The sequence below is a fragment of the Oncorhynchus mykiss genome, chromosome 12 (assembly GCF_013265735.2).
Source record: "Oncorhynchus mykiss isolate Arlee chromosome 12, USDA_OmykA_1.1, whole genome shotgun sequence".
Taxonomy (NCBI): Eukaryota; Metazoa; Chordata; class Actinopteri; order Salmoniformes; family Salmonidae; genus Oncorhynchus; species Oncorhynchus mykiss.
The window spans coordinates 5,032,694-5,054,377 of record NC_048576.1 but is presented as its reverse complement, the minus strand read 5'-3'; the positions used below and the strand labels follow the sequence as shown (position 1 = coordinate 5,054,377).

The 21,684-nt window shown below is 46.8% G+C and overlaps 1 protein-coding gene across 4 annotated transcripts in view; it reads right to left on the bottom strand.

Annotated features, from left to right (window-relative positions):
* The window catches only part of LOC110536866 (polypyrimidine tract-binding protein 3), a 109,852-nt gene that overhangs the window by 63,321 nt on the left and 24,847 nt on the right, over nucleotides 1-21,684 (bottom strand). For 3 of the 4 annotated variants that reach the window (XM_036936744.1, XM_036936747.1, XM_036936748.1), the window contains exon 2: nucleotides 8,526-8,601. In XM_036936744.1, the coding sequence (XP_036792639.1) occupies nucleotides 8,526-8,601 (76 nt within the window). The remainder of the gene's footprint in view (nucleotides 1-8,525; nucleotides 8,602-21,684) is intronic. The other variant, XM_036936746.1, reaches the window with a different exon arrangement.

Genomic DNA, 21,684 nt, shown 5'->3' with positions numbered 1-21,684 from the left:
AGAGACTAGAGAGAGAGAGACTTAATTAATATAATAGAGAGACTAGAGAGAGAGAGAGATACTTAATTAATATAATAGAGAGACTAGAGAGAGAGAGACTAGAGAGAGAGAGACTAGAGAGAGAGAGAGACTTAATTAATATAATAGAGAGACTAGAGAGATACTAGAGAGAGAGAGAGAGAGATAGAGACTAGAGAGAGAGAGAGAGAGAGAGAGAGAGAGACTTAATTAATATAATAGAGAGACTAGAGAGAGAGAGAGAGACTAGAGAGAGAGAGAGAGACTAGAGAGAGAGACTAGAGAGAGAGAGATACTCGAGGGAGAGAGAGAGAGAGAGACTAGAGAGAGAGAGACTAGAGAGAGAGAGAGAGACTTAATTAATATAATAGAGAGACTAGAGAGAGAGAGAGACTAGAGAGAGAGAGACTAGAGAGAGAGAGAGACTAGAGAGAGAGAGAGAGAGACTTAATTAATATAATAGAGAGACTAGAGAGAGAGAGAGACTAGAGAGAGAGAGACTAGAGAGAGAGAGAGACTGCGCAACAGGCCCAACCCCCATCCTGCAACCTAAGAGGTATGTATCAGATGCTCAACATGCTCTGCTCACACCTAATGTGATGGTCCGGGCCTGAACCACACAAAAACAACACTAGACACTATGGAACACAAAGCTTTTACTATCTCATCCTGGAATATACAAGGTCAGAGGTCATCTGCCTTTGGCCTAAAGAGCAGGAACCCAGACTTCATCAAAGAAATCAGAAATACAGACATTGTCATCCTACAAGAAACCTGGTATAGAGGAGATGGACCCACTGGTTGTCCTCTAGGTTACAGAGAGCTGGTAGTCCCATCCACCAAACTACCAGGTGGGTGGTATAGAGGAGACGGACCCACTGGTTGCCCTCTAGGTTACAGAGAGCTGGTAGTCCCATCCACCACACTACCAGGTGGGTGGTATAGAGGAGACGGACCCACTGGTTGCCCTCTAGGTTACAGAGAGCTGGTAGTCCCATCCACCAAACTACCAGGTGGGTGGTATAGAGGAGATGGACCCACTGGTTGTCCTCTAGGTTACAGAGAGCTGGTAGTCCCATCCACCAAACTACCAGGTGGGTGGTATAGAGGAGACGGACCCACTGGTTGCCCTCTAGGTTACAGAGAGCTGGTAGTCCCATCCACCACACTACCAGGTGGGTGGTATAGAGGAGATGGACCCACTGGTTGTCCTCTAGGTTACAGAGAGCTGGTAGTCCCATCCACCACACTACCAGGTGGGTGGTATAGAGGAGATGGACCCACTGGTTGTCCTCTAGGTTACAGAGATCTGGTAGTCCCATCCACCACACTACCAGGTGGGTGGTATAGAGGAGATGGACCCCCTGGTTGTCCTCTAGGTTACAGAGAGCTGGTAGTCCCATCCACCACACTACCAGGTGTGAAACATGGTATAGAGGAGACGGACCCACTGGTGGCCCTCTAGGTTACAGAGAGCTGGTAGTCCCATCCACCACACTACCAGGTGTGAAACATGGTATAGAGGAGATGGACCCACTGGTGGCCCTCTAGGTTACAGAGAGCTGGTAGTCCCATCCAGCTCACGACCAGGTGGGTGGTATAGAGGAGACAGACTCACTGGTTGCCCTCTAGGTTACAGAGAGCTGGTAGTCCCATCCACCAAACTACCAGGTGGGTGGTATAGAGGAGACGGACCCACTGGTTGCCCTCTAGGTTACAGAGAGCTGGTAGTCCCATCCAGCAAACTACCAGGTGGGTGGTATAGAGGAGACGGACCCACTGGTGGCCCTCTAGGTTACAGAGAGCTGGTAGTCCCATCCAGCTCACGACCAGGTGGGTGGTATAGAGGAGACAGACTCACTGGTTGCCCTCTAGGTTACAGAGAGCTGGTAGTCCCATCCACCAAACTACCAGGTGGGTGGTATAGAGGAGATGGACCCACTAGTTGTCCTCTAGGTTACAGAGAGCTGGTAGTCCCATCCACCAAACTACCAGGTGTGTGGTATAGAGGAGACGGACCCACTGGTTGCCCTCTAGGTTACAGAGAGCTGGTAGTCCCATCCACCAAACTACCAGGTGTGAAACAGGGAAGAGACTCAGGGGGTATGCTGATTTGGTATAGAGCAGACCTAACTCACTCCATTAAATTAATCAAAACAGGAACATTTTACATCTGGCTAGAAATTCAAAAAGGAAATGGTCTCAACAGAGAAAAATGTCCTTCTGTGTGCTACCCTTATCCCCCCACTAGAATAGCCATACTTTAACAATGACAGCTACTCCATCCTGGAGGAGAAATCAATCATTTCCAGGCCCAGGGACATGTACTAGTCTGTGGCGACCTAAATGCCAGAACCGGACAAGAACCTGACACCCTCAGCACACAGGGGGACAAACACCTGCCTGCAGGTGACAGCATTCCCTCCCCCTTTTGGCCCCCTTGACACAACTATAACAACATAACCAACAAAAACAGGTCACAACTACTGCAGCTCTGTCGCACGCTGGGTCTGTACATAGTCAATGGTAGAGGACTCCTATAGCTCTGTTACATCCTGGGTCTGTACATAGTCAATGGTAGGCTTCGAGGGGACTCCTACTGTAGGTACACTGATAGATCATCTCTTGGCTGTAGTACTGTAGACTACTTTATCACTGACCTAAACCCAGAGTCTCTCAGAGCATTCATAGTCAGCCCACGGACACCTCTATCAGATCAAAGCAAAATCACAGTCTACTTGAACAGAGAGCTGGAAGTCCCATCCACCAAACTACCAGGTGTGTGGTGGATGGGACTACCAGCTCAATCATGAGGCATGAAAGCCAAAGGAGATGAATAATATTAAGAAATGCTGTAGATGTAAGGAAAGTAGAGTGGAAATCTACCTAAACAACTTCCTGGACAAAACGTTCCACTGTAAATGTGAAGGTGTAAACTTGGCAGTAGTAAACCTAAACAGTATATTTGACCTCTCAGCTTCCTTATCAAATCTAACAATCGCAAATAGAAAACCGAAGAAAATGAACAACAATGAAAAATGGTTTGATGAAGAACGCAAAACCCAAACACGGAACCCAAACCGGCTGCTCGCGTGCGCTATCGTGCGCTATCGTGCGCTATCGTGCATACATTTATTTTGTCCCCCTACACCGAACGCGATCACGACACGCAGGTTAAAATATTTTTTAAAAACTCTGAACCAATTACATTCATTTGGGGACAGGTCGAAAAACATTAAACATCTATGGCAATTTAGCTAGGTAGCTTGCACTTGCTAGCTAACGTTAATTTGTCCTATTTAGCTAGCTTGCTGCTGCTAGCTAATTTGTCCTGGGATATAAACATCGAGTTGTTATTTTACCTGAAATGCACAAGGTCCTCGACTCCGACAATTAATCCACACATAAAACGGCCAACCGAATCGTTTCTAGTCAACTCTCCTCCTTCCAGGCTTTTTCATCGTTTAACTTATATGTTGATCGCATCTAAACTTTCATTGCATTACCACGACTACTGGCAAAACAGTTCGTCTTTACCCACTTTGGGTACCTGCTTCTATAAACCAATGAGGAGATGGGAGAGGCAGGACTTGCAGCGCGATCTGCGTCAGAAATAGAAAGGAGTTCTATTGTAGACCTTGGCAACGCAGAGCATTGTGGGTGCAATAACTGAAAAACATGGATTTCTAAATGTATTTTGTGACGCTCGCGCACACGACGTGTCCGGTCTGTAGGAAAGAAATTGAGAAACCTGTCCAACCAAAAACACAGAGAACCAGAAAACCTGAGTCTATGCCTTCACTATGGTGAATCACTAAAACAATACAGAAATACACTACGGAAAAAGAAGGAACAGCACGTCAGAAATCAGCTCAATGTAATTGAAGAATCCATAGACTCTAACCACTTCTGGGAAAACAGGAAAACACTAAACAAACAATAACACAAAGTATTATCTATCCAAAATGGAGATGTGTGGATAAACCACTTCTCCAGTCTTTTTGACTCTATAACAAAGAACAAACAGCAAAAACATATACATGATCAAATACAAATCTTAGAATCAACTATTAAAAACGACCAGAACCCACTGGATTCTCCAATTACATTGAATGAACTACAGTCAGTCAGTCAGTCAGTCAGTCAGTCAGGGGACCAGACTCATATACAGTCAGCCAGTCAGTCAGGGGACCAGACTCATATACAGTCAGTAAGTAAGTCAGGGGACCAGAATGATATACAGTCAGTCAGTCAGGGGACCAGACTCATATACAGTCAGTCAGTCAGTCAGTAAGTCAGTCAGGGGACCAGACTCATATACAGTCAGTCAGTCAGTCAGTAAGTCAGTCAGGAGACCAGACTCATATACAGTCAGTAAGTCAGTCAGGGGACCAGACTCATATACAGTCAGTCAGACAGTCAGTCAGGGGACCAGAATGATATACAGTCAGTAAGTCAGTCAGTCAGGGGACCAGACTCATATACAGTCAGTCAGTCAGTCAGTCAGTCAGGAAACCAGACTGATATTCAGTCAGTCAGGGGTCCAGAATTATATACAGTCAGTCAGGGGACCAGACTCATATACAGTCAGTCAATCAGGGGACCAGGCTGATATTCAGTCAGTCAGTCAGTCAGTCAGGGGACCAGAATGATATACAGTCAGTCAGGGGACCAGACTGATATTCAGTCAGTCAGTCAGGGGACCAGACTCATATACAGTCAGTCAGTCAGCCAGTCAGTCAGTCAGGGGACCAGACTCATATACAGTCAGTCAGTCAGTCAGTAAGTCAGTCAGGGGACCAGACTCATATACAGTCAGTCAGTCAGTCAGTAAGTCAGTCAGGAGACCAGACTCATATACAGTCAGTAAGTCAGTCAGGGGACCAGACTCATATACAGTCAGTCAGACAGTCAGTCAGGGGACCAGAATGATATACAGTCAGTAAGTCAGTCAGTCAGGGGACCAGACTCATATACAGTCAGTCAGTCAGTCAGTCAGGAAACCAGACTGATATTCAGTCAGTCAGGGGTCCAGAATGATATACAGTCAGTCAGGGGACCAGACTCATATACAGTCAGTCAGTCAGTCAGTCAGTCAGGGGACCATGCTGATATTCAGTCAGTCAGTCAGTCAGTCAGGGGACCAGAATGATATACAGTCAGTCAGGGGACCAGACTGATATTCAGTCAGTCAGTCAGGGGACCAGACTCATATACAGTCAGTCAGTCAGCCAGTCAGTCAGTCAGGGGACCAGACTCATATACAGTCAGTCAATCAGTAAGTCAGGGGACCAGACTCATATACAGTCAGTCAGTCAGTCAGGGGACCAGAATGATATACAGTCAGTCAGTCAGGGGACCACTCATATACAGTCAGTCAGGAGACCAGACTCATATACAGTCAGTCAGTCAGTCAGTCAGTGTTACCGTCAGTCAGTCAGTCAGTCAGTCAGTGTTACCGTCAATCAGTCAGTCAGTGTTACCGTCAGTCAGTCAGTCAGTCAGTCAGTCAGTCAGTCAGTCAGTCAGTCAGTGTTACCGTCAGTCAGTCAGTCAGTCAGTCAGTCAGTCAGTCAGTCAGTGTTGCCGTCAGTCAGTCAGTCAGTCAGTTAGCCAGACTGATATTCAGTCAGTCAGTCAGGGGACCAAACTGATATTCAGTCAGTCAGTCAGGGGACCAGATTGATATTCAGTCAGTCAGTCAATCAGTTAGCCAGACTGATATTCAGTCAGTCAGTCAGGGGACCAGACTGATATTTAGTCAATCAGTCAATCAGTTAGCCAGACTGATATTCGGTCAGTCAGTCAGGGGACCAGTCAGAGACTGTCTGTGTCAGTCTCTGACTGGCTCCTAACCTGCCTGTGTATAGACTGGCTCCTAACCTGCCTGTGTATAGACTGGCTCCTAACCTGCCTGTGTATAGACTGGCTCCTAACCTGTCTGTGTAGACTGGCTCCTAACCTGCCTGTGTATAGACTGGCTCCTAACCTGCCTGTGTATAGACTGGCTCCTAACCCGTCTGTGTATAGACTGGCTCCTAACCTGTCTGTGTATAGACTGGCTCCTAACCTGTCTGTGTATAGACTGGCTCATAACCTGCCTGTGTATAGACTGGCTCCTAACCTGTCTGTGTATAGACTGGCTCCTAACCTGTCTGTGTATAGACTGGCTCCTAAGCTGTCTGTGTATAGACTGGCCCCTAACCTGCCTGTGTATAGACTGGCTCCTAACCTGTCTGTGTATAGACTGGCTCCTAACCTGCCTGTGTATAGACTGGCTCCTAACCTGTCTGTGTATAGACTGGCTCCTAACCTGCCTGTGTATAGACTGGCTCATAACCTGTCTGTGTATAGACTGGCTCCTAACCTGTCTGTGTATAGACTGGCTCATAACCTGCCTGTGTATAGACTGGCTCCTAACCTGTCTGTGTATAGACTGGCTCCTAACCTGTCTGTGTATAGACTGGCTCCTAAGCTGTCTGTGTATAGACTGGCCCCTAACCTGCCTGTGTATAGACTGGCTCCTAACCTGTCTGTGTATAGACTGGCTCCTAACCTGCCTGTGTATAGACTGGCTCCTAACCCGTCTGTGTATAGACTGGCTCCTAACCTGTCTGTGTATAGACTGGCTCCTAACCTGTCTGTGTATAGACTGGCTCATAACCTGCCTGTGTATAGACTGGCTCCTAACCTGTCTGTGTATAGACTGGCTCCTAACCTGTCTGTGTATAGACTGGCCCCTAACCTGCCTGTGTATAGACTGGCTCCTAACCTGTCTGTGTATAGACTGGCTCCTAACCTGCCTGTGTATAGACTGGCTCCTAACCTGTCTGTGTATAGACTGGCTCCTAACCTGTCTGTGTATAGACTGGCTCCTAACCTGTCTGTGTATAGACTTGCTCCTAACCTGTCTTTGTATAGACTGGCTCCTAACCTGCCTGTGTATAGACTGGCTCCTAACCTGCCTGTGTATAGACTGGCTCCTAACCTGCCTGTGTATAGACTGGCTCCTAACCTGCCTGTGTATAGACTGGCTCCTAACCTGCCTGTGTATAGACTGGCTCCTAACCTGTCTCTGTATAAACTGGCTCCTAACCTGTCTGTGTATAGACTGGCTCATAACCTGCCTGTGTATAGACTGGCTCCTAACCTGCCTGTGTATAGACTGGCTCCTAACCTGTCTGTGTATAGACTGGCTCCTAACCTGTCCGTGTATAGACTGGCTCCTAACCTGCCTGTGTATAGACTGGCTACTAACCTGCCTGTGTATAGACTGGCTCCTAACCTGCTTGTGTATAGACTGGCTCCTAACCTGTCTGCCACAAGCTAATTTATTAGCGAGTCAACAGTGCCACCATGCAAATGATTGGCAAACAGTCTGAACTCACTAACTCACACAGCAAACAGTCTGAACTCACTAACTCACACAGCAAACCGTCTCAACTCACTAACTCATACAGCAAACAGTCTCAACTCACTAACTCACACAGCAAAGTCTCAACTCACACAGCAAACAGTCTCAACTCACTAACTCACACAGCAAACAGTCTCAACTCACTAACTCACACAGCAAACAGTCTCAACTCACTAACTCACACAGCAAACAGTCTCAACTCACTTACTCACCCACAAAGTCTCAACTCACTAACTCACACAGCAAACAGTCTCAACTCACTAACTCACCCACAAAGTCTCGACTCACTAACTCATACAGCAAACAGTCTCAACTCACTAACTCACACAGCAAACAGTCTCAACTCACTAACTCACACAGCAAACAGTCTCAACTCACACAGCAAACAGTCTCAACTCACTAAATCACACAGAGTCCTAGAGGTCTGACAGAGAGAGTCCTAGATGTCTGACAGAGAGAGTCCTAGATGTCTGACAGAGAGAGTCCTAGAGGTCTGACAGAGAGAGTCCTAGAGGTCTGACAGAGAGAGTCCTAGAGGTCTGACAGAGAGAGCCCTAGAGGTCTGACAGAGAGTCCTAGATGTCTGACAGAGAGAGTCCTAGATGTCTGACAGAGAGAGTCCTAGAGGTCTGACAGAGAGAGTCCTAGAGGTCTGACAGAGAGAGTCCTAGAGGTCTGACAGAGAGAGTCCTAGAGGTCTGACAGAGAGAGTCCTAGAGGTCTGACAGAGAGAACCCTAGAGGTCTGACAGAGAGAGCCCTAGAGGTCTGACAGAGCGAGCCCTAGAGGTCTGACAGAGAGAGCCCTAGAGGTCTGACAGAGAGAGCCCTAGAGGTCTGACAGAGAGAGCCCTAGAGGTCTGACAGAGAGAGTCCTAGAGGTCTGACAGAGAGAGTCCTAGAGGTCTGACAGAGAGAGCCCTAGAGGTCTGACAGAGAGAGTCCTAGAGGTCTGACAGAGAGAGTCCTAGAGGTTTGACAGAGAGAGCCCAAGAGGTCTGACAGAGAGAGTCCTAGATGTCTGACAGAGAGAGCCCTAGAGGTCTGACAGAGAGAGTGTGTGCGTGTGTGTATTCCTTAGCATAAAGACGTACCTGTGGATGGAGTAGAAGTGCTCATGGTAGTATGGCCGTAGAGGACAGCAGAAGAAAGAGGCTTCTCAGATCCCTGCTGACAGACAGGAAAGAGACGTTAGGTAACTGTTACTCCCTGCTGACAGACAGGACAGAGACGTTAGGTAACTGTTACTCCCTGCTGACAGACAAGACAGAGACGTTAGGTAACTGTTACTCCCTGCTGACAGACAGGACAGAGACGTTAGGTAACTGTTACTCCCTGCTGACAGACAAGACAGAGACGTTAGGTAACTGTTACTCCCTGCTGACAGACAGAACAGAAGACGTTAGGTAACTGTTACTCCCTGCTGACAGACAGGACAGAGACGTTAGGTAACTGTTACTCCCTGCTGACAGACAGGACAGAGACGTTAGGTAACTGTTACTCCCTGCTGACAGACAAGACAGGACAGAGACGTTAGGTAACTGTTACTCCCTGCTGACAGACAGAACAGAGACGTTAGGTAACTGTTACTCCCTGCTGACAGACAAGACAGAGACGTTAGGTAACTGTTACTCCCTGCTGACAGACAAGACAGAGACGTTAGGTAACTGTTACTCCCTGCTGACAGACAAGACAGAGACATTAGGTAACTGTTACTCCCTGCTGACAGATTGATGGACTAATATTATAGAAACTAATAGTATAGAGACTGATAAACTAATAGTATAGAGACTGACAGACTAATAGTATAGAGACTGACAGACTAATAGTATAGAGACTGGCGGACTAATAGTATAGAGACTAATAGTATAGAGACTGATGGACTAATATTATAGACTGATGGACTAATAGTATAGAGACTGACAGACTAATAGTATAGAGACCGGTGAACTAGAGACTGATGGACTTGAGACTGACGGACTAATAGTATAGAGACTGACAGACTAGAGACTGACGGACTAATAGTATAGAGACTGACAGACTAGAGACTGACGGACTAATAGTATAGAGACTGATGGACTAATAGTATAGAGACTGATGGACTAATAGTACAGCGACTGATGGACTAATAGTATAGAGACTGATAGACTAATAGTATAGAGACTGATGGACTAATAGTATAGAGACTGATGGACTAATAGTATAGAGACTGATGGACTAGAGACTGATGGACTAGAGACTGATGGACTAATAGTATAGAGACTGATGGACTAGAGACTGATGGACTAATAGTATAGAGACTGATGGACTAGAGACTGATGGACTAATAGTATAGAAACTGACGGACTAATAGTATAGAGACTGATGGACTAATAGTATAGAGACTGATGGACTAATAGTATAGAGACTGATGGACTAGAGACTGATGGACTAGAGACTGATGGACTAGAGACTGATGGACTAATAGTATAGAGACTGATGGACTAATAGTATAGAGACTGATGGACTAGAGACTGATGGACTAATAGTATAGAGACTGATGGACTAGAGACTGATGGACTAATAGTATAGAGACTGATGGACTAATAGTATAGAGACTGATGGACTAGAGACTGATGGACTAATAGTATAGAGACTGATGGACTAGAGACTGATGGACTAATAGTATAGAGACTGATGGACTAGAGACTGATGGACTAATAGTATAGAGACTGATGGACTAGAGACTGATGAACTAATAGTATAGAGACTGATGGACTAGAGACTGATGGACTAATAGTATAGAGACTGATGGACTAGAGACTGATGGACTAATAGTATAGAGACTGATGGACTAGAGACTGATGGACTAGAGACTGATGGACTAGAGACTGATGGACTAATAGTATAGAGACTGATGGACTAGAGACTGATGGACTAGAGACTGATGGACTAGAGACTGATGGACTAATAGTATAGAGACTGATGGACTAATAGTATAGATACTGATGGACTAATAGTATAGAGACTGATGGACTAGAGACTGATGGACCAGAGACTGACGGACTAATAGTATAGCGACTGATGGACTAATAGTATAGAGACTGATGGACTAGAGACTGACGGACTAATAGTATAGAGACTGATGGACTAATAGTATAGAGACTGACAGACTAATAGTATAGAGGCTGATGGACTAGAGACTGATGGACTTGAGACTGATGGACTAATAGTATAGAGACTGAGAGACTAATAGTATAGAGGCTGATGGACTAATAGTATAGAGACTGATGGACTAATAGTATAGAGACTGACAGACTAATAGTATAGAGACTGACAGACTAATAGTATAGAGACTGGCGGACTAATAGTATAGAGACTGGCGGACTAATAGTATAGAGACTAATAGTATAGAGACTGATGGACTAATATTATAGACTGATGGACTAATAGTATAGAGACCGGTGAACTAGAGACTGATGGACTTGAGACTGACGGACTAATAGTATAGAGACTGACAGACTAGAGACTGACGGACTAATAGTATAGAGACTGATGGACTAATAGTATAGAGACTGATGGACTAATAGTATAGAGACTGATGGACTAATAGTATAGAGACTGACGGACTAATAGTATAGAGACTGATGGACTAGAGACTGACGGACTAATAGTATAGAGACTGATGGACTAATAGTATAGAGACTGATGGACTAATAGTATAGAGACTGATGGACTAGTGATTGACAGACTAATAGTATAGAGACTGATGGACTAATAGTATAGAGACTGATAGACTAATAGTATAGAGACCGGTGAACTAGAGACTGATGGACTAGTGATTGACAGACTAATAGTATAGAGACTGATGGACTAATAGTATAGAGACTGATGGACTAATAGTATAGAGACTAACAGACTAATAGTATATAGACTAATGGCCTAGAGACTGACGGACTAGAGACTGACGGACTAATAGTATAGAGACTGATGGACTAATAGTATAGAGACTAACAGACTAATAGTATAGAGACTGATGGACTAATAGTATAGAGACTGACGGACTAATAGTATAGAGACTGATGAACTAATAGTATAGAGACTAACAGACTAATAGTATAGAGGCTGATGGACTAACAGTATAGAGACTGATGGACTAGAGACTGATGGACTAATAGTATAGAGACTAACAGACTAATAGTATATAGACTAATGGCCTAGAGACTGATGGACTAGAGCCTGATGGACTAATAGTATAGAGACTGATGGACTAACAGTATAGAGACTGATGGACTAGAGACTGATGGACTAGAGCCTGATGGACTAATAGTATAGAGACTGATGGACTAACAGTATAGAGACTGATGGACTAGAGACTGATGGACTAATAGTATATAGCCTGATGGACTAATAGTATAGAGACTGATGGACTAACAGTATAGAGACTGATGGACTAGAGACTGATGGACTAATAGTATAGAGACTTATGGACTAGAGACTGATGGACTAGAGCCTGATGGACTAATAGTATAGAGACTGATCGACTAATAGTATAGAGACTGATGGACTAATAGTATAGAGACTAACAGACTAATAGTATAGAGACTGATGGACTAATAGTATAGAGACTGATGGACTAATAGTATAGAGACTAACAGACTAATAGTATAGAGACTGATGGACTAATAGTATAGAGACTGACAGACTAATAGTATAGAGACCGGTGAACTAGAGACTGATGGACTTGAGACTGACGGACTAATAGTATAGCGACTGATGGACTAATAGTATAGAGACTGACAGACTAGAGACTGACAGACTAATAGTATAGAGACTGATGGACTAATAGTATAGAGACTGATGGACTAATAGTATAGAGACTGATGGACTAATAGTATAGAGACTAACAGACTAATAGTATAGAGACTGATAGACTAATAGTATAGAGACTGATGGACTAATAGTATAGAGACAGATGGACTAATAGTATAGAGACTGATGGACTAGAGACTGATGGAGTAGAGACTGATGGACCAATAGTATAGAGACTGATGGACTAATAGTATAGAGACTAACAGACTAATAGTATAGAGACTGATGCAGTCAGACGTGTTGTCGTGTCCCTTGTATATATATCGTTTTTTTTAACATATTTTTCTTCGCTTATCTTTTAAAACATTTAGCTAAACCTCAACTTCTAAATACTCTCCTGCAACCCGCCTCACCCAATGTAGCTATTTGTTCCTAAAGTATTTATATTTACTTCGGATCCGGAACCCCTCAACTGAAGCTAGCCAGCTAACTACCAGCTATCAGTCAGCAAACCATTGCTAGCAGTCTTCAGCTAACCGGTCATCAGCTAACCTTTAGCTCGGAAAGCTCTCGCCAGTTCGAACAACGCGACTCTAACCAGAGCATAACGGACCTATTTTTTTTTTTTCATCCCCGGATTCCCACCGCAAACGGAACATTTCTCAGCTGGATCTTCACAACTAGCTAACTAGATAACCGCAACCTCGGATGATTACTCCTGGCTAGCGTTTCCACCCACTTAGCTTGAAGCTAGCCCGGCCAGAGCTCCTGTGCTACCACCGAAGCATACTCCTGGGCTACAATATCCGGACCCACGACCGGTCTATCGATGTCACCGCATGAAGAGGCATAAACAGACTCACCCCACCGCGATGCCCCCCAAAGGCTAACTTTCTAGCCGTTTCTGTCTCCTTGCTTGCTAATTCGGCCTGCTAACTGCTACCTTGTTTAGCCCCGGTCCGCTAACTGCTACCTTGTTTAGCCCCGGCCTACTAACTGTTAGTTTGTTAGCACAGGCTTGCTAACCGTCTGAATCGCCGCGTCCCAAACACTCACTGGACCCATATTTACTTTCAATCTCTTTTCGAGGTCGCAACGGAGGGGCCAGTTGGATAACTCCCTCTGGCAGATAACGTCGGTAGTCCAGTCGTGAAGGCCCGGTGGGGCGCCACATTGGCAGTAAAACTGGTCTGGATAGGTGATTGTAGCCCAGGAGTGGCTGATGGAACACTTCAGCTGGCTAGCTCCGGAATAATTGATGTTTGCTCTGAGATCAACGTAAGCCAATAGTCACATGGATAGCAGCTAGCTAGCTGCGAGATCCAGGTGTAAATGTCCAGAGCTTGCGGTAGAAATCCGGGGATATGGAGAGAAAAATAGGTCCGGTATGTTCTGGTCTGAGTCGCGTTGTACAAAACTGCCGATAGATTTTCGAGCTAAAGGATAGCTGATGACCACAAAACTTGGTTAGCTGAATACTAACGTTAGCCAGTAAATTGGCTAGCTACTGGCTAGCTTCTGGTTAGCTTCTGGTTAGCTTCTGGCTAGCTTCTATTGTGGATTTCAGATTTAACAGTATTGATTCCGTCCCCCTCCTCGGCCCTATCTGGGCTCGAACCAGGGACCCTCTGAACACATTAACAACTGCCTCCTCGCCCCTATCTGGGCTCGAACCAGGGACCCTCTGAACACATTAACAACTGCCTCCTCGCCCCTATCTGGGCTCGAATCAGGGACCCTCTGAACACATTAACAACTGCCTCCTCGCCCCTATCTGGGCTCAAACCAGGGACCCTCTGAACACATTAACAACTGCCTCCTCGCCCCTATCTGGGCTCGAACCAGGGACCCTCTGAACACATTAACAACTGCCTCCTCGCCCCTATCTGGGCTTGAACCAGGGACCCTCTGAACACATTAACAACTGCCTCCTCGCCCCTATCTGGGCTCGAATCAGGGACCCTCTGAACACATTAACAACTGCCTCCTCGCCCCTATCTGGGCTCGAATCAGGGACCCTCTGAACACATTAACAACTGCATCCTCGCCCCTATCTGGGCTCAAACCAGGGACCCTCTGAACACATTAACAACTGCCTCCTCGCCCCTATCTGGGCTCGAACCAGGGACCCTCTGAACACATTAACAACTGCCTCCTCGCCCCTATCTGGGCTTGAACCAGGGACCCTCTGAACACATTAACAACTGCCTCCTCGCCCCTATCTGGGCTCGAACCAGGGACCCTCTGAACACATTAACAACTGCCTCCTCGCCCCTATCTGGGCTCGAACCAGGGACCCTCTGAACACATTAACAACTGCCTCCTCGCCCCTATCTGGGCTCGAACCAGGGACCCTCTGAACACATTAACAACTGCCTCCTCGCCCCTATCTGGGCTCGAACCAGGGACCCTCTGAACACATTAACAACTGCCTCCTCGCCCCTATCTGGGCTCGAACCAGGGACCCTCTGAACACATTAACAACTGCCTCCTCGCCCCTATCTGGGCTCGAATCAGGGACCCTCTGAACACATTAACAACTGCCTCCTCGCCCCTATCTGGGCTCGAACCAGGGACCCTCTGAACACATTAACAACTGCCTCCTCGCCCCTATCTGGGCTCGAACCAGGGACCCTCTGAACACATTAACAACTGCCTCCTCGCCCCTATCTGGGCTCGAATCAGGGACCCTCTGAACACATTAACAACTGCCTCCTCGCCCCTATCTGGGCTCGAACCAGGGACCCTCTGAACACATTAACAACTGCCTCCTCGCCCCTATCTGGGCTCGAACCAGGGACCCTCTGAACACATTAACAACTGCCTCCTCGCCCCTATCTGGGCTCGAACCAGGGACCCTCTGAACACATTAACAACTGCCTCCTCGCCCCTATCTGGGCTCGAACCAGGGACCCTCTGAACACATTAACAACTGCCTCCTCGCCCCTATCTGGGCTCGAACCAGGGACCCTCTGAACACATTAACAACTGCCTCCTCGCCCCTATCTGGGCTCGAATCAGGGACCCTCTGAACACATTAACAACTGCCTCCTCGCCCCTATCTGGGCTCGAACCAGGGACCCTCTGAACACATTAACAACTGCCTCCTCGCCCCTATCTGGGCTCGAACCAGGGACCCTCTGAACACATTAACAACTGCCTCCTCGCCCCTATCTGGGCTCGAACCAGGGACCCTCTGAACACATTAACAACTGCCTCCTCGCCCCTATCTGGGCTCGAACCAGGGACCCTCTGAACACATTAACAACTGCCTCCTCGCCCCTATCTGGGCTCGAACCAGGGACCCTCTGAACACATTAACAACTGCCTCCTCGCCCCTATCTGGGCTCGAACCAGGGACCCTCTGAACACATTAACAACTGCCTCCTCGCCCCTATCTGGGCTCGAACCAGGGACCCTCTGAACACATTAACAACTGCCTCCTCGCCCCTATCTGGGCTCGAACCAGGGACCCTCTGAACACATTAACAACTGCCTCCGGCAAAGCATCGTTAAATATCCCTCAACAAAAGCCACGCACCTTGCAGAGCAAAGAAAAACAACCACTTCAAAGTCTCGGAGCTTTGTGACGTCACAGATTGAAACTCTATTAGCGAACAACACTAACTAGCTAGCCATTTCAAACCAGTTACATGTGTTTTTGGTCATTTGTATTTAAATGTGTTTTGCTAAGTTGTGTTGAAAGATGTTTTTTGTGTGTCTTTTTGCTGAGTTGTATTTAAAGGGGTTTAGGGGTTTATTTGAGGCAGTTATTAATCTGACATCAATTTCTCTCGGCCCTTCAGTCCTCTCGCTCTGTTCACTAGTCAACACAGCGGCAGCCACTGGGCCTATCTACTCCCTTTGATGATATTCAAATAGCCACCGGCAGAGAATGAATATGCAAAGAAAATAAACAAAGATACAATCTCTTTACCCTTTTCCTACTAACTAAGCCCTTCTCTGACATTTCAGCTGCTGAGTGAGAGATGCGCACACACTGGGAGGCCGTCCACACACACTGGGAGGCTGTCCACACACTTAGTGGCTGTCCACACACTGGGAGGTCGTCCACACACACTTAGTGGCTGTCCACACACACTTAGAGGCTGTCCACACACACTTAGTGGCTGTCCACACACTGGGAGGCCGTCCACACACACTGGGAGGCTGTCCACACACTGGGAGGCTGTCCACACACACTGGGAGGCTGTCCACACACTGGGAGGCCGTCCACACACACTGGGAGGCCGTCCACACACACTGGGAGGCTGTCCACACACACTTAGAGGCTGTCCACACACACTTAGAGGCTGTCCACACACACTTAGTGGCTGTCCACACACTGGGAGGCCGTCCACACACACTGGGAGGCCGTCCACACACACTGGGAGGCCGTCCACACGCACTTAGAGGCTGACCACACACACTGGGAGGCCGTCCACACACACTGGGAGGCCGTCCACACACACTGGGAGGCTGTCCACACACACTTAGAGGCTGTCCACACACACTTAGAGGCTGTCCACACACACTGGGAGGCTGTCCACACACACTGGGAGGCCGTCCACACACACTGGGAGAGTGTCCACACACTGGGAGGCTGTCCACACACACTGGGAGGCTGTCCACACACTGGGAGGCCGTCCACACACACTGGGAGGCCGTCCACACACACTGGGAGGCCGTCCACACACACTTAGAGGCTGTCCACACACACTGGGAGGCCGTCCACACACACTTAGAGGCTGTCCACACACTTAGAGGCTGTCCACACACACTTAGAGGCTGTCCACACACTGGGAGGCCGTCCACACACACTGGGAGGCCGTCCACACACACTGGGAGGCTGTCCACACACTGGGAGGCCGTCCACACACTGGGAGGCCATCCACACACACTGGGAGGCCGTCCACACACACTGGGAGGCTGTCCACACACACTTAGAGGCTGTCCACACACACTTAGAGGCTGTCCACACACTTAGAGGCTGTCCACACACACTTAGAGGCTGTCCACACACTGGGAGGCCGTCCACACACACTGGGAGGCTGTCCACACAAACTGGGAGGCTGTCCACACACTGGGAGGATGTCCACACACTGGGAGGCCGTCCACACACACTGGGAGGCTGTCCACACACTGGGAGGCCCTCCACACACACTGGGAGGCTGTCCACACACTGGGAGGCTGTCCACACACTGGGAGGCCGTCCACACACACTGGGAGGCCGTCCACACACACTGGGAGGCCGTCCACACACTGGGAGGCTGTCCACACACTGGGAGGCTGTCCACACACTGGGAGGCCGTCCACACACACTGGGAGGCTGTCCACACAAACTGGGAGGCTGTCCACACACTGGGAGGATGTCCACACACTGGGAGGCCGTCCACACACACTGGGAGGCTGTCCACACACTGGGAGGCCGTCCACACACACTGGGAGGCCGTCCACACACTGGGAGGCTGTCCACACACTGGGAGGCTGTCCACACACTGGGAGGCTGTCCACACACACTGGGAGGCTGTCCACACACACTGGGAGGCTGTCCACACACTGGGAGGCCGTCCACACACACTGGGAGGCCGTCCACACACACTGGGAGGCCGTCCACACACACTAGGAGGCCGTCCACACACACACACACACAACACTCTGCCATTTCACACACATCCCCAGGTAGATATCAGCCGGTCCTACCCTCTCTCCTGCCCTAAATGCCTAACACATTGGCATTCAGGCTGGTACCACCTCACACTACATCCCTTCTAGGCAGTGATGCAAAGAAAAAGCCATATCTCGGACTGGCCAATAAAAATAAAAGATTAAGATGGGCAAAAGAACACAGACACTGGATAGAGGAACTCTGCCAAGAAGTTCAGCATCCCAGAGTCGCCTCTTCACTGTTGACGTTGAGACTGGACAGTGGAACTCTGCCTAGAAGTTCAGCATCCCAGAGTCGCCTCTTCACTGTTGATGTTGAGACTGGTGTTTTGCGGGTACTATTTAAAACCTGTTGATGCCAGGAGTTCCTCTGTAGGAACACCCTCCCCCCCTTCAGCTCAAACGGTGGCGCATGGAACGCAAAAATATTCTTAAAAATATTTAACCTCCACACATTATTAAGTCCAATAGCTCAAATGAAAGATAAACACCTTGTTCATCTACCCAGCATGTCAGATTTTTAAAATGTTTTACGGCGAAAACACACCACACATTTATATTAGACCACCACCGAAACAAAGACAAGCGGCAGCCATTTTGTCCCAGAAAATATAAAATTATAAAAGCAGGATTAAAAAATAAATCGCTCACTAACCTTTTGAAAATCTTCATCAGATGACAGTGATAGGACATGTTACACAGTACATTTTTTTTTTTTCAATAATATGCCATATATATCCATAAATGTCCATTTACAGTGTACTCATGTTCAGAAATTACTCAAAAATGCCCGCAGGAAACCTAGGTAGCTCGGCAAGATAACGTAAATAGACATCATAAACTTTGGCTAAATATACATGTTCTACATATAGTTAGAAAGATACACTGTTTCTTTATGCAACCGCTGTGTTAGATTTATTTTTAACGTTACAGAAATCGCACACTATTTCATATGCTGAGGCAGCGCTCAGTTCCAAGCTACATTTCCACGTAATGTTGGAGTCAACAGAAACACAGATTTAAGCATAAATATTCCCTTACCTTCGATGGTCTTCGTTCAGAATGTTCTGGAAGGGTTCATACTTACCCAATACATCGTTTGGTTTCAAGTCTTGCGTCTTTGTATTAGCTACTGCTAATAACATCAGCTGAAATGCACCCAAAACGTCCTCCGGTCCGGATAAGTTGCGCATCAAAACTTCAAAATTACACATTATATGTCGACTAAACAGGTCAAACTAAGTGCAGAAGCAAGCTTTATGATGTTTTAGACGTGCAAAACAAACTTCAATTCAACCGGGCATCGTTTGCTCTTCCCAGGAGTGCTGGCACAAAGGAATGGCTGTGACCGATTCGCGCCCTGACGCACAGGTTTTTTTATCGCGACACTTACTCCAACCACTCCTGTAGGGCCAATTCTCGCGCGATTTGAACGATTGAGCGCTCCAAAGAAAGAGGACATCTAGTGGAAGAGATGGAAAGTGTCCCCAGATCCATAAGTGGTCGGGAAGGGTGGGGGCATGACGTCAAAGTTGCTCCAACTTTCATGGCCACAAAAACTAGTTTGGAAGAATGCATGCCCTGTGAGTTCTGCTATACTTACAGACATAATTCCAACGGTTTTAGAAGCTTTAGAGTGTTTTCTATCCAATAATAATTATTATATGCATATATTAGCAATTTTTAATATATTTTTTTTTCAGTTTATTAGGGGTACCCAATTTCTCCAAAGGGGGCGTAAATCTGCCTGGCATCAACAGGTTTAATGAAGATGCCAGTTGAGGACTTGTGAGGCGTCTGTTTCTCAACCTAGACACTCTAATGTACTTGTCCTCTTGCTCAGTTGTGCACCGGGGCTTCCCACTCCTCTGTATATTCTGGTTAGAGACAGTTTGCGCTGTTCTGTGAAGGGAGTAGTACACAGCGTTGTACCAGATCTTCAGTTTATTTGAAATTTCTCACATGGAATAGCCTTCATTTCTCAGAACAAGAATAGACTGACGATGGTACAAATACACCCATATGGCCAATGTGTTGGCGTACATACATGGATAACTGATGTGTTGTTGTACATACATGGATAACTGATGTGAAAACATTTGCAAAGCTACTATTGCACGTCCATGCTGACCTTGTGATTGACTGACTGACTGACTGGCTGACTGACTCACTCACTCATAAAGAGATACTTTGGGATTTTGAGTCAGATAAACCCATGGACACCATTTTTATCTCTCTGTGTCCAATATGAAGGAAGTTAAAGGTAGTTTCGCAAACCAATGCTAATTAGCATTAGCGCGATGACTGGAAGTCTATGGGTATCCTCCATTAAACGCACTAATGCTAATTAGCATTAGCCCAATGACTGGAAGTCTATGAGTATCCTCCATTAAACGCACTAATGCTAATTAGCATTAGCCCAATGACTGGAAGTCTATGGGTATCTTCCATTAAATGCACTAATGCTAATTAGCAACTTCCTTCAAACTGCAAGCAGAGACATAAAAATGGTATCCGCAAGTTAATCCGGCTCTGGGGAAGTAGATAAAAGGGATCATTGCCAAAATCTCGAAGTATCTCATCGGTCCAAGGCCAAAATCAGTGGGGGGGGGGGGTTCTCTCACTACTTTAATGTACCTGCCGTTACAGTCCTCTTATGAGCCTGGAAGTGCTACACCTTTTTGTTTTTCAGGTCAACCAGTACAAGAAACATTAGAATACAAAGTTGCCTCACCGGGCTCCATTTTACACATGTTCTGGTATTGTGTAGTTATGAAAAACCTTTGGGACTGTATTGTTTGTCATTTCTAAGTGTGTCGGAATTCAAGGGGGGGGGGGGGGGGGGACAGCGGCAGGGTGGGGGAACAGAGGGACAGGGAGGGAGAGTCTAAGGCCCTAATGGCACCCTATTCCCTACATAGTGCACTAGTGTTGACCTGAGGCAGGGAACGGCAGGCAGGTCAGCTAGCTCCATTGTCTGTGATATCTGTTATTATGATCTATTATTGATGCTCCTAGCTGACCTTCATCAGTTACCTGACACCACACACACACACACACACACACACACACACACACACACACACACACACACACACACACACACACACACACACACACACACACACACACAAAGCTGGAAAGACAAGCCTTAGTCCAGTCAAGTCTGCTCAGTACAGTTTACCCACCATGCAACACAAGTGGTTGTACTATTGACTGTGTACAGTCAAAAGTTTGGACACACCTACTCATTCAAGGGTATTTCTTTATTTTTTACTATTATCTACATTGTAGACTAATAGTGAAGACATCAAAACTATGAAATAACACATATGGAATCATGTAGCAACCAAAAAAGTGTTCAACAAATCAAAATATATATATTTTTATTTTTAATTCTTCAAAGTAGCCACCATTTGCCTTGATGACAACCAGCTTCTCTCAACCAGCTTCACCTGGAATGCTTTTCCAACAGTCTTGAAGGAGTTCCCACATATGCTGAGCACTTAATGGCTGCTTTTCCTTCACTCTGCGGTCCAACTCATCCTAAACCATCTCAATTGGGTTGAGGTCGGGTGATTGTGGAGGCCAGGTCATTTGTTGCAGCACTCCATCACTATCATTCTTGGTCAAATAGCCCTTACACAGCCTGGAGGTGTGTTTTGGGTCATTGTCCTGTTCAAAAACAAATGATAGTCCCACTAACGCCCAATTTTTCAGTTTTTGATTTTGTTAAAAAAGTTTGAAATATCCAATAAATGTCGTTCCACTTCATGATTGTGTCCCACTTGTTGT